Source organism: Corythoichthys intestinalis, chromosome 8, assembly GCF_030265065.1.
Source record: "Corythoichthys intestinalis isolate RoL2023-P3 chromosome 8, ASM3026506v1, whole genome shotgun sequence".
Classification (NCBI taxonomy): Eukaryota; Metazoa; Chordata; class Actinopteri; order Syngnathiformes; family Syngnathidae; genus Corythoichthys; species Corythoichthys intestinalis.
Genome location: NC_080402.1, coordinates 22,068,834 through 22,094,018, shown reverse-complemented (window position 1 = coordinate 22,094,018; position 25,185 = coordinate 22,068,834). Strand labels below are relative to the sequence as shown.

General features: G+C 41.1%; 3 protein-coding genes across 5 annotated transcripts in view; all 3 read left to right on the top strand.

The window, feature by feature from the left end:
* LOC130920113 (solute carrier family 22 member 7-like) overlaps nucleotides 1–25,185 on the top strand; it is a 42,545-nt gene that overhangs the window by 4,254 nt on the left and 13,106 nt on the right. For all 3 annotated transcript variants that reach the window (XM_057843024.1, XM_057843023.1, XM_057843025.1), the window contains exons 2-9: nucleotides 9,255–9,666; nucleotides 11,352–11,455; nucleotides 17,214–17,368; nucleotides 17,476–17,644; nucleotides 20,112–20,235; nucleotides 20,311–20,420; nucleotides 23,270–23,484; nucleotides 23,566–23,674. In XM_057843024.1, coding sequence (XP_057699007.1) covers nucleotides 9,286–9,666; nucleotides 11,352–11,455; nucleotides 17,214–17,368; nucleotides 17,476–17,644; nucleotides 20,112–20,235; nucleotides 20,311–20,420; nucleotides 23,270–23,484; nucleotides 23,566–23,674 — 1,367 coding nt within the window. In that variant the 5' untranslated portion in view covers nucleotides 9,255–9,285. The remainder of the gene's footprint in view (nucleotides 1–9,254; nucleotides 9,667–11,351; nucleotides 11,456–17,213; nucleotides 17,369–17,475; nucleotides 17,645–20,111; nucleotides 20,236–20,310; nucleotides 20,421–23,269; nucleotides 23,485–23,565; nucleotides 23,675–25,185) is intronic.
* LOC130920314 (uncharacterized) lies at nucleotides 1,966–6,824 on the top strand. The gene is made up of 3 exons (XM_057843427.1): nucleotides 1,966–2,301; nucleotides 2,530–6,514; nucleotides 6,789–6,824. The coding sequence occupies exons 2-3, from the start codon at nucleotides 2,696–2,698 to the stop codon at nucleotides 6,822–6,824; spliced, it is 3,855 nt and encodes a 1,284-aa protein (XP_057699410.1). The 5' UTR covers nucleotides 1,966–2,301; nucleotides 2,530–2,695.
* On the top strand, nucleotides 6,812–9,159 carry LOC130920115 (uncharacterized). Its single transcript, XM_057843031.1, has 2 exons — nucleotides 6,812–8,740; nucleotides 8,969–9,159. Exon 1 carries the CDS (start codon nucleotides 7,415–7,417, stop codon nucleotides 8,390–8,392), a length of 978 nt encoding a protein of 325 aa, XP_057699014.1. The 5' UTR covers nucleotides 6,812–7,414; the 3' UTR covers nucleotides 8,393–8,740; nucleotides 8,969–9,159.

Genomic DNA, 25,185 nt, shown 5'->3' with positions numbered 1-25,185 from the left:
TGTCAGCATGGGTAAACCTCAACCATGAGAGACAGAATGTGGAAAAAAAACAGAAAATCACCTTGTTTGATTTTTAAAGAATTTATTTCCAAATTAGAGTGGAAAATAAGTATTTGGTCACCTACAAACAAGCAAGATTTCTGGCTGTTAAAAAGGTCTAACTTCTTCTTACGAGGTCTAACGAGGCTCCACTTGTTACCTGTATTAATGGCACCTGTTTTAACTCATTATCGGTATAAAAGACACCTGTCCACAACCAGTCACACTCCAAACTCCACTATGGCCAAGACCAAAGAGCTGTCGAAGGACACCAGAGACAAAATTGTAGACCTGCACCAGGCTGGGAAGACTGAATCTGCAATAGGTAAAACACTTGGTGCAAAGAAATCAACTGTGGGAGCAGTATTATGGTCAGATGAAACCAAAGTAGAACTTTTTGGTAGAAACACAGGTTCTCGTGTTTGGAGGAGAAAGAATAATGAATCGCATCCGAAGAACACCATACCCACTGTGAAGCATGGGGGTGGAAACATCATGCTTTGAGGCTGTTTATCTGCAAAGGGACCAGGACAACTAATCTTTGTAAAGGAAAGAATGAATGGGGCCATGTATCGAGAGGTTTTGAGTGAAAATCTCCTTCCATCAGCAAGGGCATTGAAGATGAGACATGGCTGGGTCTTTCAGCATGACAATAATCCCAAACACAGCCAGGGCAACAAAGGAATGGCTTCGTCAGAAGCATTTCAAGGTCCTGGAGTGGCCTAGCCAGTCTCCAGATCTCAACCCCATAGAAAATCTGTGGAGGGAGTTGAAAGTCCTTGTTGCCCAATGACAGCCCCAAAACATCAGTGCTCTAGAGGAGATCTGCATGGAGGAATGGGCCAAAATACCAGCAACAGTGTGTGAAAAGCTTGTGAAGAGTTACAGAAAACGTTTGGCCTCGGTTATTGCCAACAAAGGGTACATGCCTTGAAAGGTGGAAAAGTATAAGTATAACACCATAACAAAGTAGAGAGTTGAGAGGAACTTTTTGTATTGACCAAATACTTATTTTCCACCATGATTTGCAAATAAATTCTTTAAAAATCAAACAATGTGATTTTTCTGTTTTTTTCCCCACATTCTGTCTCTCATGGTTGATGTTTACCCATGTTGACAATTACAGGCCTCTCTAATATTTTCAAGTGGGAGAACTTGCACAATTAGTGGTTGACTAAATACTTATTTGCCCCACTGTATGTTGTCTCCACTAGAGGACACTCATGCTCTTTAGACGAATCATGCTTAATTTCTGTTAAAAAAAAAAAAAAAAAATTCTCTCGCCGGAATTAAAAGTTTTTTGTTATTGCATTTCTGTGGCTTAATGTGGTTATGTAATATATTATAGTACAGTATAATAATAACAGTTTACATATATAACTTTGTGCTGGGGGGGGGGGGAATCAAACATCTTAAGCAGTTACTCACAATGTTACTCATTACTTGAGTATTCTTTTCACCAAATATTTTTTTACTTGTACTTGAGTACATTTTTGAATGACTACTTTTACTTGAGTAAAATTTTTGAGTGGTAATGCTACTCTGACTCAAGAAAATGTTTTGGCTCTTCTACCAACCTCTGCTTTGTACTCATAAAATGTGTTCTGTTAAATACATCACCATGAACTATGCTCTACAGACAAGACCGGACAGAGCCTGGTGCTCTTATTTTCACTGATTTTGTGGTATCAGATAAACAGACAAATCATGCACTGTTTGGAGGACACCAGGTGCATCAAGGCAAAAGATAATGTTGTATATGACCTCCCTTACTAAAACAACTGGCCCTGCCTAGCAGCCAACAAACAGGTTCTATTCAAACAGTCTCTTTCAATTAAGTTTTAATGAAATTTCCTCTTAAAGTGCTATGACTCGCTATTAAAAAATCTGACTACTCTGTGTCGATCCATCAAATACAAGTCAGATTAAATAATAATTTCATCCAGAAATTGCAACAGTTTAGATGAAAACAAGCGGCAGTGTTATGTCCTCTGGTCTTATGTTGACTACTTTTTGGGTTTAATTTCTTTCTAAGATTGTACATTGTTCATCCGTCCACAGGATGTCGCTATTCTAACTCAGAATCTTAAGTTTTTCTTTGGTATTGCTGTTTGCGCTCGGCTTCCCCTAGTGGCGATTTGCTGTAAGCAGCAGGCAGAAAGAACTTTTTATTTCAGTTGGAAAAGAGGCCTTGAGGTGTTAAGACGTTGCACACCTCCTCTGCACCATACATCGTTGGGAACCCTTGACAAAACAAAATCTGTAAGTTTGTACGTTTTAACAATGGGTTAGATGTAATTTTGGTGTGTCTATTCTGTTATTTTGTTGTTATTTATGTGGCGCGAACCCACACGTTTTTGTGCTAAGCTAAAGTAGCCACTTCATTTCATTTGCTCATAATGGAGCCAGTTTTCTGTTATTTACATAAACATGTTATTGTATAGAACCTTTTATTTTGTGTATAACATTGGTGTTTTATGTATGTTTCAGTTTTACCACACACACGCACACACGTTGACACAAAGAAATAAATGAGAGGAAGGAGTTCGGGCCTCCAAGTTTCTTTGTCGGTTTAGCTCGCTGCCAAAGTCGAGTAGCCATACGCTCGGCTGAGGGCAGAAGAGTAAAAAGATTTTCAACACATCAAGCACCCAAGATGTCTCAGCAAGAAGTTTCACCACCTATCAGCCAAGTGGTCACCAGGTCGGAGGCCAGTCATTCTCATTCTTCACGCCGGTCCAGAACGAGTCAAGCTGCTGCACAAGCACGAGCAGACGCCGAAGCTGCCTACGCCAGAGCACGGTACGCCAAACGCCAAATCGACATGGAGGTCGAGAAGGCACGCATCGAGGCAACACTACACGCTCTGAAGACGGAAGGTGAAGCAGAAGCAGCGCTCGCCGCAGCTAAAGTTTGGGAGGCGACTTTCGAAGAAGAGGAGCGCGCCAAAGTCGACCTCAGCGAGCAAGGGGTATTTTCCAAGACACCCCCCTCCATCAGGCGTGCACAAGAGTATGTGCATGCTCACTTTGACGACCAGCGTGTGCAAGCAGATGGCACACAAACGCCAAACACTGAGCACCTGGTTAGGCACAATGACTCTCAACAACCAGAAAATAGCCCAAAATCAGCTGGTGCTTTTCCACATGTGCGTCACATCGACATCGCTGACGAAGAGCATCTCCAATCTCATCGTGGGAGAACGGACATCTCACACCAGCCTACACCTTCAGCAACCCCACAAAGTGAACTGTCCAATTTAGCAGCCTATCTAGCACGGCGTGATCTGCTGACATCGGGGTTCAAGGTTTTCGACAACCGGCCAGAGTCCTACCTGTCCTGGAAGTCCATGTTCTGCAACGCGACGGAAGGCCTCAATCTCAAGCCCAGCGAAGAGCTCGACCTTCTCACCAAGTGGCTCGGCGGGGAGTCTCTTCAACACGCTCAGAGGATCAGGGCGGTCCACGTGAGTAATCCACAGGCAGGTCTCCAACGTCTGTGGCAGCGGCTAGACAAGACTTATGGCTCTCCAGAGGTAATTGAATCCTCACTCTTCCAACGGTTGCAGACTTTTCCAAGAATCTCCAACAAAGACACTCACTTACTGCAGGAGCTTGCTGATCTTCTGTTAGAGCTATCGTATGCCAAAAGTGAAAGTTATTTGCCGGGTCTTAGCTTTCTCGACACACCAAGGGGCATAAACCCGATAGTTGAAAAACTCCCATATGGACTCCAGGAGTCATGGGTTACACAAGGTACCAAATACAAAAGGGAAAACGGTGCAGTCTATCCACCTTTTTCGTATTTTGTGCGGTTCGTAAATGACTACGCTGAAATGAGAACAGACCCTAGCTTTATGTTACAGTGTTCAAACGTAATAAATCCAAGGGTTGATAAGACATCAGTAAGACGAGACAAATACAGAGTTCCATTGGCGGTGAATAAAATAGAGATCAGTCCGGCTAAATTGACAGCACTCGATCCAGACAAACAATGTCCTATCCACCAAAAACCACATTCACTCGTCAAATGCAGGGGGTTTAGAATGAAAACACTAGACGAAAGAAAGAACATTCTCAAAGAGCACGCCATTTGTTTTAAATGTTGTGCGTCCACAAATCACAGGGCTCGAGACTGTAAAGCTATTATCCAATGCTCAGAATGTGATAGCGATGCTCATGTGTCTGCCATGCATGTCGGTCCACCTCCATGGACACCTCAAGACTTTAATCCCCCAACCCAGAGTCACGGCGGGGAGTCTGAGGGCCCAAATCCTGTGAACACAGCCAGTTGCACAGAAGTATGTGGGCAAGGCGTAAAGGGAAAATCATGCTCAAAGATCTGTTTAGTTAATGTATATCGCCGAACTTCTCCAGAAAAGAAAAAGAGGGTATATGCCATGTTGGATGATCAGAGCAATTCATCCTTAGCCAGATCTGCGTTTTTTGACATGTTTAATGTGCAAGGTACCATATTCCCATACACCATGAGAACATGTGCAGGTTTATCAGAGACACGAGGTCGCAAAGCTGATGGCTTTATTGTAGAAGATGTAGATGGTAAGGTCTCCATGATGCTGCCTACAATAACAGAATGTGATCAGATTCCAGATAATAGAGACGAAATTCCCAGCCCTGAGGTAGCAGCAGCTCACCCTCATTTGCGATCAATCGCTTCACAGATTCCTCCTCTCGACCCATCGGCGGACATTCTTCTGCTCCTGGGAAGGGACATCATTCAGGCTCATAAAGTTCGTGGTCAGGTAAATGGGCCAAACAATGCACCTCATGCCCAGCGTCTCGATTTAGGATGGGTTGTCATAGGTGATGTCTGTCTCTCTGGAGCTCATAAACCCACATTGAACTCATTTAAGACGAACGTTCTAAACAGTGGACGTCCCACGTTCCTCAGTCCTTGCGAAAACACAATCGTTATCAAAGAGAAATACACCAAAAACGATCCACTAAACACACAAGCGGAACTAGGACAACATATTTTCCAACAAACAACAAATGACGACAAAGTTGCACTTTCGGCAGAAGATGCGTTGTTCCTAGACATTATGCACAACAACTTTGCTAAAGATGAGGCGAATAACTGGGTAGCTCCACTTCCATTCCGCTCACCTAGGCGGCGCCTACCTGACAATCGGCAGCAGGCCTACAATCGTTTAATGTCGCTCCGCAAAACGCTGAGAAGAAAACCTGAAATGAGAGCGCATTACGCTGAGTTTATGGAGAAAATATTCAGCAAGGGCCATGCCGAACCAGCGCCCGCACTGGCGCCAGATCAAGAGTGCTGGTATCTCCCTAGTTTTGGCGTTTACCACCCGCAAAAGCCAGAAAAAATTAGGGTAGTCTTTGATTCGAGTGCTCAACTTGACAATGTTTCTCTCAATGACGTGCTCCTCAAGGGACCAGATCTTAACAACACTCTCGTAGGAGTTCTGATGCGGTTTAGGTCCGACCCATACGCCGTCATGGCAGATGTGGAGCATATGTTTCACAACTTTGTAGTCCGAGAAGACCACCGTAACTACCTTCGTTTCTTGTGGTTCCAAAATCATGACCTTGATGGAAAAGTGCAAGAATTTAGGATGACTGTCCATGTGTTTGGTAATTGTCCTTCCCCATCAGTCGCCATCTTTGGACTGAAAAGAACAGCCATAGAAGGAGAAATGGAATTTGGCAGTGACGCAAAAGAATTCATTGAACGGCACTTCTATGTAGATGATGGGCTAAAATCATTCTCTTCCATAGAGCAGGCCATTGATGTTCTTAGTAGGGCACAGAAGATGCTGGCTCAGTGTAACATACGCCTGCACAAAATCTCATCCAATTGTCCTCTCATAACAGGAGCCTTTCCAACCGAAGATCGTGCTGTAGGCATGCAAGGTCTTGACATTGGGCAGACTACCCCACCAATGCAGCGCAGTTTGGGCTTAGGATGGGAGCTGTTGACTGACCAATTCAAGTTCCAAGTAAGAGTAAATGAAAGGCCGTTCACAAAAAGAGGAGTTCTGTCAGTTATCAACAGTGTGTTCGACCCACTTGGTTTTGCTATTCCAGTAATCGTAGGGGGTAGAACCATACTCAGAGACATTTCCACAAATGTTTCAGAGTGGGACACTGAACTGCCAAAAGACAAATTAGAACAGTGGCAAAAGTGGAAAAGTTCCCTCGGACACCTACAACATCTTGAAATTCCCAGAATGTACACTTCAATACCGTTGTCTGCAGCCCAAAGAATAGAGATTGACGTTTTTTGTGATGCTTCCACAAAAGCCGTAGGTGCGGTAGCATACCTCAAACTCACAAATGAGGACGGACACAGCGAAGTGGGATTCCTCCTCGGCAAAGCACGTTTAGCTCCTAAACCAGACATCACCATACCCCGACTTGAACTCTGTGCAGCAGTCCTGGCCGTGGAAGTAGCAGAGTTGGTTCTAGAGGAGCTGGATGTCACAGTCGATCAGGTGAATCTTTACACAGACTCAAAGGTAGTGCTTGGGTACATCTCAAACACCAAGAGACGCTTTCACGTTTATGTGCACAACAGAGTCGAACGCATCAGGCGCTTTGCACAAACTCACCAGTGGCATTACGTGCCCACACACTTAAATCCGGCAGACCATGCCACACGAGCGTTGCCCGCTGAGCAGCTCTCCAGCTCCACCTGGCTCAGAGGCCCAGCTTTCCTCTCCAGGTTGGACCAAAGTCAAGTTCGAAGTCAAACCTTCGATCTCATAGACCCAGAGACTGACTGTGAGTTGCGTCCTGAGGTAACAACTTGCACTACCACCCTATCAAAAGGCCAGTTTAATAGTGCCAGATTTGAAAGGTTTTCAAGTTGGAAGGTGCTGCAAAAGGCTATTGCCAAACTCCAACATATAGCTCAATCATTCAAGAACAACTCTGAGGTTTCCTGTCGTGGCTGGCACAACTGCAACAAACATTTAACTGAAAAGTCACTGCAACTAGCCAAGACCACGATCATTCGCACCGTTCAAAGAGAGGTCTTCGCAGAAGATATTGGATGCATTGAAAAAGGCACAGCTCTAAAAAACTCAAGTCCACTCAGCAAACTGAATCCATTTGTTGACACGCAAGGGCTCCTTAAAGTTGGAGGCCGACTAAAGAAAGCACAGTTGTCTGCAGAAGAAACCAATCCCATACTCGTCCCTGGAAAGCATCATCTTGCTCAGCTCATAATAAGACACTTTCACGAAAAATTATGTCACCAGGGAAGGCATTTCACGGAGGGAGCAGTCAGAGCAGGGGGCTTTTGGATTGTGGGAGGAAAAAGAGCAGTAAGCAGTGTGATTTTCAAGTGCATCACATGCCGCAAATTAAGGGGCAGGCAACCTGAACAGATAATGGCTGAACTTCCTGAGGACAGGCTGTCCACGGACCCTCCTTTCACAAATGTAGGCCTTGATGTGTTCGGTCCCTGGTCCGTTACAGTGAGAAAAACGCGTGGTGCTAATGCAGATGCTAAAAGATGGGCAGTCATATTCACCTGCATGAGTACACGTGCAATTCATATTGAAGTGATTGAGTCAATGGACACATCGTCGTTCATTAATGCACTGCGTCGTTTCTTTGCCATCCGAGGTGGTGCCAAACTCTTGAGATCTGATTGTGGGACAAATTTTGTGAGTGCCTGCAAAGAGCTCCAAATAGACAAACTAGGCTGTCACAATGACAAAATAGGCACATTCTTGAAAGACAGTGCGTGCAAATGGCAGTTCAATCCTCCACATGCATCCCATATGGCTGGTTCCTGGGAACGCATGATCGGCGTCACCCGAAAAATCCTCAATGCAATGCTCCTTGAACATCCATATGGGAAGCTCACACATGAAGTACTCGTAACATTGTTAGCTGAAGTCACCGCAATTGTAAATGCCCGTCCGCTAACAGCCGTTTCTACAGATCCCGAAAACCCAGTCATTCTTACTCCTGCGATGCTACTCACGCAAAAGGTTGGCACACCACCGATTCCACCAGGGCAGTTTCAGACCAGTGACCTATTCAAAGCCCAATGGAAGCGCGTGCAGTACTTAGCTAATGTTTTCTGGAGTCGTTGGCAGAAAGAATACATCGCAGGCCTGCAGGTTCGTCACAAGTGGAAAACAAAAAAGCCAAACCTTCAAATGGGCAACGTTGTTTTAATGAGGGAGTCTCTAGAACATAGGAATAATTGGCCACTCGGACTGATCACAAAATCTTTCCCAAGTGAGGACGGTAATGTCAGAAAAGTTGAGGTTAAGATTTGCCGAAACGGCGAGAATAGGTTTTACATTCGCCCAATTCGTGAAGTTGTGCTTTTGATGTCTAAGGATAGCATGTAAAACGAGTTGTTGTTGTGTATCGTTCATTAGTTAAGAGCTGACATCTTGCAGATGTCAGGCGGGGAGTGTTATGTCCTCTGGTCTTATGTTGACTACTTTTTGGGTTTAATTTCTTTCTAAGATTGTACATTGTTCATCCGTCCACAGGATGTCGCTATTCTAACTCAGAATCTTAAGTTTTTCTTTGGTATTGCTGTTTGCGCTCGGCTTCCCCTAGTGGCGATTTGCTGTAAGCAGCAGGCAGAAAGAACTTTTTATTTCAGTTGGAAAAGAGGCCTTGAGGTGTTAAGACGTTGCACACCTCCTCTGCACCATACATCGTTGGGAACCCTTGACAAAACAAAATCTGTAAGTTTGTACGTTTTAACAATGGGTTAGATGTAATTTTGGTGTGTCTATTCTGTTATTTTGTTGTTATTTATGTGGCGCGAACCCACACGTTTTTGTGCTAAGCTAAAGTAGCCACTTCATTTCATTTGCTCATAATGGAGCCAGTTTTCTGTTATTTACATAAACATGTTATTGTATAGAACCTTTTATTTTGTGTATAACATTGGTGTTTTATGTATGTTTCAGTTTTACCACACACACGCACACACGTTGACACAAAGAAATAAATGAGAGGAAGGAGTTCGGGCCTCCAAGTTTCTTTGTCGGTTTAGCTCGCTGCCAAAGTCGAGTAGCCATACGCTCGGCTGAGGGCAGAAGAGGCAGAATGCAGAATACTTTTGGAAAGCACAGCATGTTTTGGCCGTGATCAAAAATAAACACCAGCAGCATATTTTTGTTTGCATGTTGAGAAATGGCACTGACCCAAATAAACAAGAAGGAGTAATTACTAATACCTGACCTAATTTCTAAGGTAGAGGACGACCTTTTGCTGTGTAGGAAGCATGAAGTTCGAGAACATCATCTCTGACATCGGCGGATTCGGGAAGTTCCAGAAGATGATCGTCGCCATCAGCTTCATGAGCCGCTTCACGCTGCCTTGCCACTTCCTGCTCAACAACTTCATCGCCGCCGTCCCTGCGCACCACTGCCGCATCGCCACTTTAGATGATGGAGGTGCCTTCGGGAATCTGTCCCTGGAAGACAGACTCACCGTCAGCATCCCACTGGAGGAAGACGGAACTCGGAGTTCGTGTAGGATGTTTTCCAAGCCACAATATCAACTGCTGTTGAACAAGTCGGATGTCACTCAGGACCCCACCTCGCCCTGTGTTGATGGATGGGTATACGATAACACGACCTTCAAATCTACGATGACAGCCGAGGTGACTTACATCATATTAAATTATTAAATAACACCTTTTTGTCACTGATTTTCTACTTTACAAATACATTGCTGGCCAAAAGTATTGGCACCCCTGCAATTCTGTCAGATAATGCTCAATTTCTCCCAGAAAATGATTGCAAGTACAAATGCTTTGGGAGTAATATCTTCATTTATTTTGCTTGCAATGAAAAACACAAAAGAATGAAAAGAATAAGTAAATCATTATCATTTTACACAAAACTCCAAAAATGGGCCAGACAAAAGTATAGGCACCCTTAGCCTAATACTTGGTAGCACAACAAAATAACTGCTAACAACCACTTCCGGTATCCATCAGTGAGTTTATTTCAGTTCTCTGCTAGAATTTTAGATCATTCTTCTTTGGCCAACTGCTCCAGGTCTCTGACTATTAAAGGGTGCCTTCTGCAAACTGCCATTTTCAGATCTCTCCACAGGTGTTCCATAGGATTCAGGTCTGGACTCATTGCTGGCCACTTTAGAAGTCTCCAATGCTTTCTCTATAACAATTTTGTAGTGCTTTTGAAGTGTGTTTTGGGTCATTGTCCTTCTGGAAAACCCATGACCTTTGAGGGAGACCCAGCTTTCTCACACTGGGCCCTATATTATGCTGCAAAATTTGTTGGTCATCTTCAGACTTCATAATGCCATGCACACGGTCAAGCAGTCCAGTGCCAGAGGCAGCAAAGCAACCCCAAAACATCAGGGAACCTCCGCCATGTTTGACTGTGGAGACCGTGTTCTTTTCTTTGAAGGCCTCGTTTTTTCCCCCTGTAAAATCTATGTTGATGCCTTTTCCCCAAAAGCTCTACTTTTGTCCCATCTGAACAGAGAACATTCTTCTAAACCGTTTTTGGCTTTCTCAGGTAAGTTTTGGCAAACTCAAGCCTGGCTTTTTTATGTCTCCGGGTCAGAAGCGGGGTCTTCCTGGGTATCCTACCATAGAGTCCTTTTTTATTCAGACGCCGACGGATAGTGCGGGTTGAGACTGTTGTGCCCTCGGACTGCCGGATAGCTTGAACTTGTTTGGATCTTAGTCGAGGTTCTTTATCCACCATCTTTCGTTGAAATCTCTCGGCAATTTTTCTTCACCGTCCACATCTAGGGAGGTTAGCCACAGTGCCATGGTTTTACACTTATTGATGACACTGCGCACGGTAGACACAGGAACATTCAGGTCTTTGGAGATGGACTTGTAATCTTGAGATTGCCTAGGCTTTACTCACAATTTTGCTTCTCAAGTCCTTAGACAGTCTTTGGTCTTCTTTTCTCCATGCTCAATGTGGTACACACAATGACACAGGACAGAGGTCGAGTCAACTTTAATCCATTTTAACTGACTTCAAGTGAGATTTAGTTATTGCCACCCCCTGTTATGTGCCAGAGGTAAGTAACAGGTACTGTTAATTACACAAATTAGAAAAGCATCACAGGATCTGTCAAAGGGTGCCAATTTTTGGAGTTTTGTGTAAAATGATAATGATTAAATTTTTTTCCCATTCTCTTTTGTGTTTTTTCATTGCAAGCAAAATAAATGAAGATATTACTACCAAAGCATTTGTAATTGCAATCATTTTCTGGGAGAAATTGAGCATTATCTGACAGAAATGCAGGGGTGCCAATACTTTTGGCCAGCAGTGTATGAGTATTGTATGTTCGTAATAGTGGGACTTGGTGTGTGATAAAAGAAGTAGAACCCGAGCCACGGCAACCATCTTCTTCATTGGCGTGATGTTTGGAGCCTTGGCCTTTGGAATTCTGAGTGACAGGTAACACAACAATGATTTCTAAATATTTCTCTGTTGATTTTGATGGTTAAGAGATTTCACCTTACAATTAAGCTTCGCAAAGGCGGAAGTTCCAATTATGCTCGAGCTACCTTGTGTCTACTAATAAAAAACAAAAACAAAAAAAAAACAGTTTTCTTTTTGTCCCTATAGCTTTGATGCTGTCCCTGCAAAGTATATTAAATGAAACACCAGTAGCCTGTTCCTCATTAAATTTGACTTACCACAATTTTCGCACTATAAGGCGCACCTGACTATAAGCCGCCACCCACCAAATTTGACACGAAAACCACATTTATTCATAGATAAGCCGCATTGGACTAAAAGCCACAGCTGTCCTCACTGTATCATGGGATATTTACGCTAAAATACACCGTATTGGCCCGAATATAACATGGCCCTGATTATAAGACGATCCCTTCTTTTTCAAGACTCAAGTTTGAAAAAAGACTTTTTGAACACCAAATTCATTTTTATACAGAAAATAATTACAGTACATCCGAAACAAATGAGTATAACAATATTTGAGAGAAAAAGCATGTTTTTTTGGCCTCATTCAAATCTTAATATCTGAACATTTTAATATGTAAACTAAAGTGCGCTCACATTCGTAAATGAATGGCATCTGGTTTTTGAAACGTATGTAAACCAATCTATTGTGATAAAACAACAAAATTGCAATAACTGCATTAACCATCAAAGTGAAGTCTAACTGTAATTGTAGTCTTGAAACAAATCTGAACAAGGAAAAGCATTGCAATAAAATAATGCAAACTGGTTAAACTTGAGAGTAGCTGAGATCTGTCATAACAGAACATCACTTCAATGATATCTGGCACCATCTGGCGTCGTGAATGAGGAGAGTAGCTGACATCTGACATGACAAAACATCGCTTCAATGTTATCTGTTGCTATCTAGCGTTGTGAATGGGTATGATGTCTAGACTGCCTCTTTTTCAGTCTTATTTCAATGCAAAAAAAACACTGTCTTATATTCGGGCCAATACGGTAGGAACCGGTAACACTTTGACAGCGGCATCATACAACTGTCATAAGACATGAACCACCATGAAGCTTTGAACCAATTGGCTGCAAAACTTCAAGAAGCTTCATTTGGCCATCACTGCTCCCTTGGGGGAGACAGTCAACCTCTGCTGCCACCTGCTGTCAACACTGTTGTTGTCCAACATGCCTCCTAGCATGCATTGGAGCACTACATATGTAAATAACAATCAAAATTCATGTTCTGTGCTAATTATTTCTTCAGTTACTGTTCCAGTTGTTTCATTAATTGCTAATTATGATATTTGGTAACACTTTATTTGACAGTAGCGCCATAAGACTGTCAATTATCTCACTTTTGAATCGATGTGGAATACCCGAGCTGGACATAAACGGAATTAGTGACATAATTTGCCGGATGACACTTAATGACATCTCTCAAAAGCATCCAGTATTGCCCATGATAGTGTCATGTCATAATTATGACGGTCTTATGACGCAGATCTGATAAGGCGTGTGTGCGAAAGGCACCCGACAAACCTGACTCAGTTTCACCAGTTCTGTCAGCAGGAAAGGACCAGGATTTCAGCAGAGTACCGTAATTTTTGCACTATAAGGTGCACCTGACGATAAGCCGCTACCCACCAAATTTGGCACGAAAACGGCATTTGTTCATAGATAAGCCGCACTGGACTATAGGCCGCAGTGTCCTCACTCGTATTATGGGATATTTAGATCAAAAGATATAACCGGTAACAGTTTATTTGACAGCGTCGTCACACGACTGTCATAAGACAAAATGAACCATAATGAGGCTTTAAACCAATTGGCTGCAAAGCTTCATTACTTCAAGAAGCTTTATTTGATCATCTCTGCTCATCTGCTCATCTGAAACAGTCAACCTCTGCTGCCACCTGCTGTCAACACTGTTGTTGTCCAACATGCCTCCTAGCATGAATTGCAGCGCTACAGTTACTGTTCCAGTTGTTTCATTAATTGCTAGTTGTGGTACTTGGTAACACTTATTTGACAGTGTCGTCAAATGACTAATTAGACAATCATAATTATTAGGGTTGTTCCGATCATGTTTTTTTGCTCCCGATCCGATCGTTTTAGTTTGAGTATCTGCCGATCCCGATATTTCCCGATCCGATTGCTTTTTTTTGCTCCCGATTCAATTCCAATCATTTCCGATAATTTTTCCCGATCATATACATTTTGGCAATGCATTAAGAAAAAAATGAATAAAACTCGGACGAATATATACATTCAACATACAGTACATAAGTACTGTATTTGTTTATTATGACAATAAATCCTCAAGATGGCATTTACATTATAAACATTCTTTCTATGAGAGGGATCCACGGATAGAAAGACTTGTAATTCTTAAAGGATAAATGTGACTTTGTATATTGTGACTAAATATTGCCATCTAGTGTATTTGTTGAGCTTTCAGTAAATGATACTGTAGCCATGCCCAAATGCATGATGGGAAGTGCAACCATGACTGTGCGTAGTGTTACCAATTGATATATCTTCTCTGCGTTGGGAAATAACATAGGGTGTTAAGAAAAAGATCAATTACTACCTTGCTTCCCCACATTGTTTCCCACGTCATTTCTAAGTGTAGGGAGAGGGATTGTATGACTTTAGCCAATTAAAAAAAGGCTCCAAAGGCTGCCAAAATTCACTCTACTCATTTTACGCTGCCTTTTAATTTTCTATATAGGTAAAATGGCACCATTACAGAATGAGCGCGACAATGCGTGAGTGGGTCATGCAGCGCATGCATTAATTGCGTTAAATATTTTAACATGATACATTTTTTAAAAAATTAATTACCGCCGTTATCGGGATATATTTGATAACCCTACCTTAAGCCTAAACTAAAGACTCTGAATGAGTGTAACATATTATGTCTGTAATGTTAAATACAATTAAAAAACGATTTAATTAAAAGATATCTATATATCTATCTATCTATATATACGTATATATGTATATATATCTATCTATCTCTCTCTCTCTCTATATATATATATATACATATATACATACATACATATACATATATATACATACATATATATATATATATATATATATATATATATATATATATATATATATATATATATATATATATATATGTATATATATATATTAAAAAATCGGACCCGATCGATCGGGACATCTCTAATAATTATGACATGACACTGTCATGAGCATTTACGAATACCTATTACAGATGTCATTTAGTGTTATCTGGTAAATTATCTCCCTTTTGAATGGTTGTTAAAGCGCCAAGCTAGACATAAATTGAGTTAGTGACATAATTAACAGGATGCTAATGACACAAGCATTCAGTAATGCCCATGATAGTGTCATGGTATAATTATGACGGTCTTATGACACTGTTATGACACCGCTGTCAAATAAAGTGTTACCTATTAACCCAAATAAAACAATTAATAAACTGCAGTGGACTATAAACCGCAGGATTCAAAATAAAAGAAAAAGTAGCGGCTAATAATCCGAAAATTACAGTAATGTAAATCATATTATCTTTATTTGGAAGTTTTGTATTTGGTGAAGTATGGCGACAAAAAAATCCCCAAAATAGGTTAATATAAAATTGCAGAAACGTTAGCCCCACTTCTATGATGTTTACATTTACAAAGAGTTGAAAATATTTGAATGTGATGTCAATGGTGTAAAGGGGGTTGGGAAGGCACGGCGCCAGCCCTAGGGCATCCAGATTAAGGGGCCACTCAATCTCTGTGTGAACAAAGATAGCAATTTTGCAATTTGATCCCTCTTGTGTCTTAGTACAAAGGTCTTAGAAATTCTTTTGGAAAAATACACAAAAGATCAAAGAATAAAAGGGAACACTTTTGTGTAACGTAAATAAAGAGGACGGCTGCCATTACATTGGCAATGGGAGGAGGTGCAAACTATGGCATGACAACGAAGCATGGTTGCTGTCAGTGTCACCAACCTAGTGACAATTTGAGTTTTTGTTATTGGGTACTTCTAATGATTCTGAGACTCCCCCTGGAACAGGAGATATTCATCCCTCTTTGTTCTTCAAATGAATGGAGCAGCTGTCACTTGACAATATGAAATCTAGGACCGTAGCTAATCAATCATGGAAGAAGAAACTAAGTGTGGCTCCAGTTGTTTTTCTTTAATTACCCACTGTTACATTAGAATATTTCAGACAAAATATACAAAACACAAAATAGATATATTTCATTCAACAATTAAGCGCACCTTGCACATAGAGAAGCTGTATGGAAGACTGATGCGGAAGAAGGCTTTTCCACACATACAGTGGGGCAAATAAGTATTTAGTCAACCACCAATTCTCCGACTTGAAAAGATTGGAGAGGCCTGTAATTGTCAACATGGGTAAACCTCAACCATGATAGACAGAATGTGAAAGAACAGAAAATCACATTGTTTGATTTTTAAAGAATTTATTTCCAAATTAGAGTGGAAAATAAGTATTTGGTCACCTACAAACAAGCAAGATTTCTGGCTGTCAAAGAGGTCTAACTTCTTCTATCGAGGTCTAACGAGGCTCCACTCGTTACATATATTAATGGCACCTGTTTTAACTCATTATCGGTATGAAAGACACCTGTCTACAACCTCAGTCAGTCACACTCCAAACTCCACTATGGCCAAGACCAAAGAGCTGGCAAAGGACACCAGAGACAAAATTGTAGACCTGCAGCAGGCTGGAAAGACTGAATCTGCAATAGGTAAAACGCTTGCTGTAAAGAAATCAACTGTAGGAGAAATTATTAGAAAATGGAAGACGTACAAGACCACTGATAATCTCCATCGATCTGGGGCTCCATGCAAGATCTCACCCCGTGGTGTCAAAATGATAACAAGAACGGTGAGCAAAAATCCCAGAACCACAGGGGGGGACCTAGTGAATGACCTACAGAGAGCTGGGACCACAGTAACAAAGGCGATCAGTAACACAATGCGCCGCCAGGGACTCAAATCCTGCACTGCCAGACGTGTCCCCCTGCTGAAGAAAGTTCACGTCCAGGCCCGTCTGCGGTTCGATAGAGAGCATTTGGATGATCCAGAAGAGGACTGTGAGAATGTGTTATGGTAAGATGAAACCAAAATAGAACTTTTTGGTAGAAACACAGATTCTCGTGTTTGGAGGAGAAAGAATACTGAATTGCATCCGAAGAACACCATACCCACTGTGAAGCATGGGGGTGAAAACATGCTTTGGGGCTGTTTTTCTGCAGAGGGACCAGGACAACTGATCCATGTAAAGGAAAGAATGAATGGGGCCATGTATCGAGAGATTTTGAGTGAAAATCTCCTTCCATCAGCAAGGGCATTGAAGATGAGACGTGGCTGGGTCTTTCAGCATGACAATGATCCCAAACACACAGCCAGGGCAACAAAGGAGTGGCTTTGTAAGAAGCATTTTAAGGTCCTGGAGTGGCCTAGCCAGTCTCCAGATCTCAACCCCATAGAAAATCTTTGGAGGGAGTTGAAAGTCCGTGTTGCCTAACGACAGCCCCAAAACATCACTGCTCTAGAGGAGATCTGGATGGAGGAATGGGCCAACATACCAGCAACTTTGTTAGTTATTTCACACATAAATGGTGGGAATAAACTTCGGAGCCCAAACTATTTAAATCAGTTTGTGTCAACTAATGACTTGACCGCTTCATGTCGTTTTCCTGTTCTTGCGCAGATTTGGTCGAAGGATCATGCTGCTGACATCCTATCTTTCTGGAATGCTGTTTGCTCTCACCAGTGCTTTTGCCACGTCCTTCCTGATGTTTGCAGTGCTGAGATTCCTTACCGGCCTTTGCATGACTGGCATTGTCATCGTCTCTGCTGTTCTCTGTATAGTAATTCAATATCCTCTTTTGAATCCATCGCTCACACTATTTAAAGTGTGAATTCATAAATCAGCTGTCTATTTGTGTGTGTGCTTGTGATCTTCATTGAAGGTGTGGAGTGGGTGGACATTGAGCACAGGAAGCTGGTTGGACTTATCGATAGCTTTTCCTGGACATTTGGGAGTATTTGCTTCGTAGCCTTTGCTTACCTTGTGACGGACTGGAGGTGGCTGACCATCAGTGTCACTTTGCCCGTCATCTTGGGTATCATCTCATGGAGGTACAACACAAAAGCTCATTTGTGACTGAAATAAAAAGTTCATTTGGATAGGACTCGGGGTGTGACTAAATATCGAAATGGTGATATATCGTGATACTTTGTATCGCAAAAGGTTATCGATATGCTCCTGCAAGAATCGAGATATTGTTTTAAAAAGGTGTCTATGTTTATAAAAAAAAAAAAAAAAAAAAAAAAAGAACCAACGAGTGCTGTAACGATTAATCGATTAACTTGAGTATTCGATAAGAAAAAAATATTCGAATTAAATTTTGTTGCTTCGAGTAGTCGTTGAATTAAGGTGGCATTGTAATGGTTTATTTTGAAAGTGTTTACATTTAGTTTTATACATTAGGGTGGAAACACTGCCCTCTGGTCTGCCTCATTTTACATGGGTGAATCCAACTGCTCACTGCTAAGACCAACGTAAGCTAGGTTTTTGTTTGGGCTAATGTTTTTTAATGCATTCGGAATTTAGTTAAAAAGTATATAGACCCTACTCACATGACGTCACAGCCACGCCTCCGCGCCATATTGTCCGTCAACTTGTCGTGTTGACGCATTACCGCTACGTAAATTCCTCCTATTATGCCGTGTTTTTCTGCTCGTTAACATTAATAATCAAAATGGTGAAGGCGTGTGTGGCGGTTGGTTGCAGTAACAGAGAAGATAGACGGAGAGACTTGAAATTCTACCGTATTCCGAGAGACCTGGAGAGGAGAGCGAGATGGACTGCTGCAATTCGACGAGAAAACTGGGCTCCAAACGATTACCACAGATTATGTAGTAGTCATTTTGTATCTGGTAAGATGCATTTAATATATATTTAGAGGGTTTTGGGCTGACAACCACAATTAAGATCATTGCGAGGCTAATGGCCGACAACATACAGTTTCAAATTCAAGATGCTTATTTCTTCCACCATCATTACATTTTGAATAATATTTAGCTGGTACCAAGTGAAAAATGCTGGCCTCGTCTACGGATCATCAGTTAAACAGGTGTGTCCAAACCTTTTGCAAAGGGGGCCAGATTTGGTGTGGTAAAAATGCAAGGGGCTACCTTGGCTGATTTACATTTTAGGAAGCCCTTCTGTGTGTCACATTTGCTTTATTATTATTTTTAATTCATAATTTCAACAGTCTCGTCTTTGTGGCGTTCTCTTTCGACACACGGGCTCTTGCGAAATACTGCTACTGTGAAATTAAACTAGCTTCAAGTTGCTATAATTTCTCGCTGCGTATCTTCCCTGTAATGTTGTCGTACATGTCAGCGTGTCTTGTTCGGTAATATCATTATTGCGTCACATCGAACTCTTTGAAAACAGCGACTGTCTCTTTGCAAATGAGGCTGACACAGTTGTTGCGTGTTTTATTGAAGAAATAGTCCAATATCCAACTATCCTTGAAGCGTCGGCCATCGCAGTCAACTTTTTTTTTAATTGATTGTCACCATTATAGACAATTGGAAGTAAAGGGTCAAACGGGGTAATGTTGCTTAGAGTGCTGCTCTTAAAGTTTTTCAAACTTTCGCGAGAATAGGCTGATTTTGTGTGGACAAGATAGTTGTAGATATCAGGGTAGCAGATGTCAGGCAGAGAGGGCGAAGACAGCGGGTCGAAAAATATCGATTTAGGCATCAAATATGCATCTGGCGAATGGATAGACTGAAGCTTTTCCACATAACGCCTTTTATGCAACGCATCCAATGAGTTTACAGCATCTGAAAGCACCGGGGCTTCCATGAATTGCACTATAAATTGCACGACAAATTGAAACCATTGAGAATACGGATAAACAATGACGGACAATATGGCGGCCGGATACAGCGACACGTCATTCTGTGACGTTGGTGAGTAGGGTCTATTTAGTCATTTTTTGTGGGAATATGAGTCTGAACCATTTGTTAGGAGCATTAGTATTTTATAGCATTTCAGCTAGCAGACTTTTGCTATGTAAGTTAGCCAATTGTTCTTTTGTTGTACATAGATCCTCATTTATTTATTTTTTTATCCCAGGTATTTTAATTTTTCATGTTCCTTCTCGATTACTCGATTATTCAAACTAACTAGTTCATCGATTAATCGACTACTAAAATAATTGATAGCTGCAGCCCTAGAACCAACAATTGCTACCAAAATCTTCCACCATAATAGTGTCTCAGTTAACTCTAAGGCTGCCTTGACGGTGCTCGACACCCAATCCCTTTAGACTGGGAACGTTTGTTCATTCAAAACCAGAGCATTTACACCCATAGCAAAGCAAAATTGAAGATGAGATCTTGTTCATGTCTCATTTACATCTCTGAGAAATGAATCAGCAATAATCGAGACCAGAGTGGTTTTCTCAGTTTTTCAAATTTGTCTCATGAGAAGTAAGTCTCATAGTGAGCCAGGGTTACTATTTGTAGGCAAAGATTTTATTGTATGACCTCTCCAAGCTGAAGGCAGCCATTTTCTTTTGCCCTCCAGGTGGATGCCAGAGTCAGCGCGATGGCTCATTGCCAACGGAAAGCTCGAGGAAGCTCACTTGTGCCTCGTAAAATGTGCCAAAATGAATGGAACCGAGACATTATTTCAAAGTGTTCAACCTGAGGTTTGCAGTTAGCATCATGATGCTAATGTTTCTGATTATTATCGTCGCCATGCATGTTCCTTTGAATGTTTCCAGACGCTTTCATCCATTGTGGTGACGGAAAAGAAAGGACGAGTGTATTCCTACCTCGACTTGATGAGAACACCTAAAATGAGAAGATTGTCCTTACGTACTGGTGTACTTTGGTCTGTATGCAAGATGTTTGACCATAGGCGGAGTTTACCTTTTGGGGCAGGGGGGGCACAATATGTTGATGACCCCAAAACTCAGTGTCAGCAATAAAATTAACTTACAAGAATATTTAAAATATTAAGTTGACAATGAGCGGTTTTGTTTCCCATCATTCTTGAGGGGAATTCTAAATCAGGCTGCTTAGGCAATACTTTTCGCCAAGATGGTTATCCATTGAATTTGGTAAGCCCTCCGGTGTCGTGCCAATGTAGTTACCCCAGTCAAAAATTGTATCCCCTGGAGCCATATGGAGGTAGATTTTGGTCTTTATTATTCCATCAAAAAAAAGGTTGCTTCAATCAAAATATTTATTTTCAACCCAAAAAACAGTGGCTTCAATTAAAAAAAAAAAAAAAAAGAAAAAAAAAAAAGTGTTCGAATGCAAAAATAAATTTGTAACTCAAAAAAAAACTAAACAAAAAAAATGCATGTGAAAGCTATTTTTCGTTGATTCATTTTTATTTTATTTATTTTTGATTGAAGTGAAGTTTTTTTTTAACTAAGCAACTTTTTAATTGAAGTAATGTTGATTTGTATTTGGGCCACATTTTGGCTAGGACATTTTCCTCTTTATTATTCAATCAAAAAATAAGTTGGTTCAAAAATATATAGATTTTCAAAATGAAAAATCAAAAAACAAAAACAAAAAAAAAAGAAAATTTTTAATCATAGAAAACAGTTTTTGAATGCGAAAAAATATTTGAGATTGAAAAATTTGCATTTGAACACTTAATTTTTCTTTGAAAAATTTTTCTTTGATTGAACCAATCCTTTTTGTGTGGGGCCATATTATGATTAGGACATTTGTGTCTAAATCATTCAATCCCCAAAAAGTTGCTTCAATCAAAAAAAAATATATATATATTTTCAATCAAAGAAAAAAATTATTTAGAAAAAAATGGGGCAGTGGGGCAAATAAGTATTTAGTCAACCACCAATTGTGCAAGTTCTCCTACTTGAAAAGATTAGAGAGGCCGGTAATTGTCAACATGGGTAAACCTCAACCATGAGAGACAGAATGTGGAAAAAAAAACAGAAAATCACATTGTTTGATTTTTAAAGAATTTCTTTCCAAATTAGAGTGGAAAATAAGTATGTGGTCACCTACAAACAAGCAAGATTTCTGGCTTTTAAAGAGGCCTAACCTCTTCTAACGAGGTCTAACGAGGCTCCACTCGTTACCTGTATTAATGGCACCTGTTTTAACTCATTATCAGTATAAAAGATACCTTTCCACAACCTCGGTCAGTCACACTCAAAACTCCACTATGGCCAAGACTAAAGAGCTGTCGAAGGACACCAGTGACAAAATTGTAGACCTGCACCAGGCTGGGAAGACTGAATCTGCAATGGGTAAAACCCTTGGTGTAAAGAAATCAACTGTAGGAGCAATTATTAGAAAATGGAAGACATACAAGACCACTGGTAATCTCCCTTGATCTGGGGCTCCATGCAAGATCTCACCCCGTGGCGTCAAAATAAAAACAAGAACAGTGAGCAAAAATCCCAGAACCACACGGCGGGACCTAGTAAATGACCTATAGAGAGCTGGGACCACAGTAACAAAGGGTACTATCAGTAACACAATGCGCCGCCAGCGACTCAAATCCTGCACTGCCAGACGCGTCCCCCTGCTGAAGCCAGTACACGTCCAGGCTCGTCTGCGGTTCGCTAGAGAGCATTTGGATGATCCAGAAGAGGACTAGGAGAATGTGTTATGGTCAGACAAAACCAAAATAGAACTTTTTGGTAGAAACGCAGGTTCTCGTGTTTGGAGGAGAAAGAATACTGAATTGCATCCGAAGAAAACCATACCCACTGTGAAGCATGGGGGTGGAAAAATCATGCGTTGGGGCTGTTTTTCTGCAAAGGAACCAGGACAACTGATCTGTGTAAAGGAAAGAATTAATGGGGCCATGTATAGAGAGATTTTGAGTGAAAAGCTCCTTCCATCAGCAAGGGCATTGAAGATGAGACGTGGCTGGGTCTTTCAGCATGACAATGATCCCAAACACACAGCCAGGGCAACAAAGCAGTGGCTTTGTAAGAAGCATTTCAAGGTCCTGGAGTGGCCTCGCCAGTCTCCAGATCTCAACCCAATCGAAAATCTGTGGAGGGAGTTGAAAGTCTGTGTTGCCCAACGACAGCCCCAAAACATCACTGCTCTAGAGGAGATGTGCATGGAGGAATGGGCCAAAATACCAGCAACAGTGTGTGAAAAGCTTGTAAAGAGTTACAGAAAACGTTTGGCCTCCGTTATTGCCAACAAAGGGTACATAACAAAGTATTGAGATGAACTTTTGGTATTGACCAAATACTTATTTTCCACTCTAATTTGGAAATAAATCCTTTAAAAATCAAATGTGATTTTCTTTTTTTCCCCACATTCTGTTTCTCATGGTTGAGGTTTACATATGTTGACAATTACAGGCCTCTCTAATATTTTCAAGTGGGATAACTTGCACAATTAGTGGTTGACTAGAGACCTATTTGCCCCACTGTATATTTGTTTTAAAATTATATGCAAAGCAAATGACTGTCTAAGGTGCTCGAAAAATAATTTCGACCCATTATAAAAATGTTTTTTTGTTCATTTCATTCATTTGTTGCAGTTTTATTGCTTTACAACTTGTTTTTATAACTATAGGAAAGTCATTTACATGCAATGACACTTTTCGGCCACCAGGGAGTCCTGCCCCCCCTTGTCCCCCGCTTAAAATCCGCTTATGTGTTTGACGTTCCACAGTCATTGTACGTTTTTGCTTTATAATTAAGACATGTTAATGCCGACTCTATTCTCTAGGTTAAGTGTGGCAATCGCTTTTTACGGCATCACCTTCAACATCAGCGGCTTTGGGCTTAATGCTTACCTCACTCAACTGCTGTACTCCTCAGCTGAAGTGCCAGGCAAATTGTCCGTTTACTTCTTACTGGATAGGATTGGCAGGAAGCGCACACAGGTGGGAATGCTGACGATGCTCACAATCTCTCTTGGCATCAATATTGTGGTACCAAAAGGTATATATTCCCCAAGATTAATCAATCATTCAGATGTCATCATACATGCCATACTTAATGCCGCCTGCGGTCCTGTCACAGAAATGGCTACCATGAGAACAGTGGTGGCAATCATCGGAAAGGTCTTTGCTTCAGGATCCTTTGCAACTACTGTGCTCTACTGTTCTGAACTGTTTCCGACTGTAGTCAGGTGAGCACGAACCTTTTACTGATACCTTACTGATTGCAGTTAAAATGTCTGCTGAAAGTTAAGCAGCGAAGTAGCAAGAGATCACTGTAAATCAGGGGACCCCAAACTTTTTCCTGTGAGGCCACATAACTTTTCCCTTCTCTGATGAGGGGCTGGGGTCAGTTTGTAACAGAAAAAGTGTGACGATTGCAGGAGTGCCTAAATGTAAAAAAGTATTGTTTTTCAGAAAGCCACAATCAAATAACCCTTTCTGGATTCTTCACTAAACAAAAGTAAATAAAATAATAATATAATATAATATAATATGATAATAATAAATAATAATAACACTATTAATTAAACAGATAATAATCAAATAACCCTCTATGAGTTCTTCACAGAAAAGGCCAGGAAATAACACTATTGAGAAAAACATTTTTTTTTTTTTCAAAATGCTCTATGATATTGTTGAGGGGGCCGGACCAAATGTGGAGGCGGGCCGTATCTGGCCCTCGGGCCGTAGTTTGGGGACCCCTGAGATGGTTTGAATTGCGATTATAACGATTATTTATAAGCTGTGATTAACTCGATTTAAAAATTTTAATCGTTTGACAGCCCTAAATAAATATAATATAATATAATATAATATAATATAATATAATATAATATAATATTAACCCCTTTTGGGTTCTTCACAGAAAAAGCCAGAAAATAAATAACACAAGTTAAAAAAAAAAAAAAAAAGTTCTAGGGGCTGGGCCAAATGTGGAGGCGGGCCATAGTTTGGGGGCCCCTGCTGTATAGACCCTACCCACCTACGTCACAAAACCACGTGCTCGTTGTATGGTTCCGCCCACTTGTCCGTCATTTTGTCTCTGTATTAGCATTGGTTTCAATTGATCGAGGAATTTAAAATGCATTTCATGGAAGACCCGGTGCTTTCTGATGCCGTAAACTCACTGGATGTGTTGCATAAAAGGCGTTATGTGGAAAAGCTTCGTTCTATACAGTCGCCAGATCCATATTTGATGCCCAAATCGATGTTTTTCGACCCACTGTCTTCGCCCTGTCTGCGACATCTGCTACGCTGATATTTACAATTATCTCGTCCACACAAAATCAGCCTATTCTCACGAAAATTTGAAAAACTTCAAGAGCTTGGAGGCTTATAAATACTTCGTTGCTGGTTGGGTGAAACAGGTCCTCGTCCACGAAAATTCGGCAGGAATCTATCTTGTGCTTGGAAAGGTGAGTTACGAAATTTTCAATTCAAAATCTTTTGTTCTTGCTAACATCCACTGTCAAGCTAATGTATTTCATGTCATTTGTCAATCGAGCTAGGGCTTTTAATGTTTATATGGTTTAGCGATAGCACTCTCACTACATACATACGTGTATGTTGTCGGCGATTAGCCTAGCAATGATCTTAATTGTGGTTGTCAGCCCAAAACCCTCTAAATATATATTAAATGCATCTTACCAGATATAAAATGACTGCTACATAATCTGTGGTAATCGTTTGGAGCCCAGTT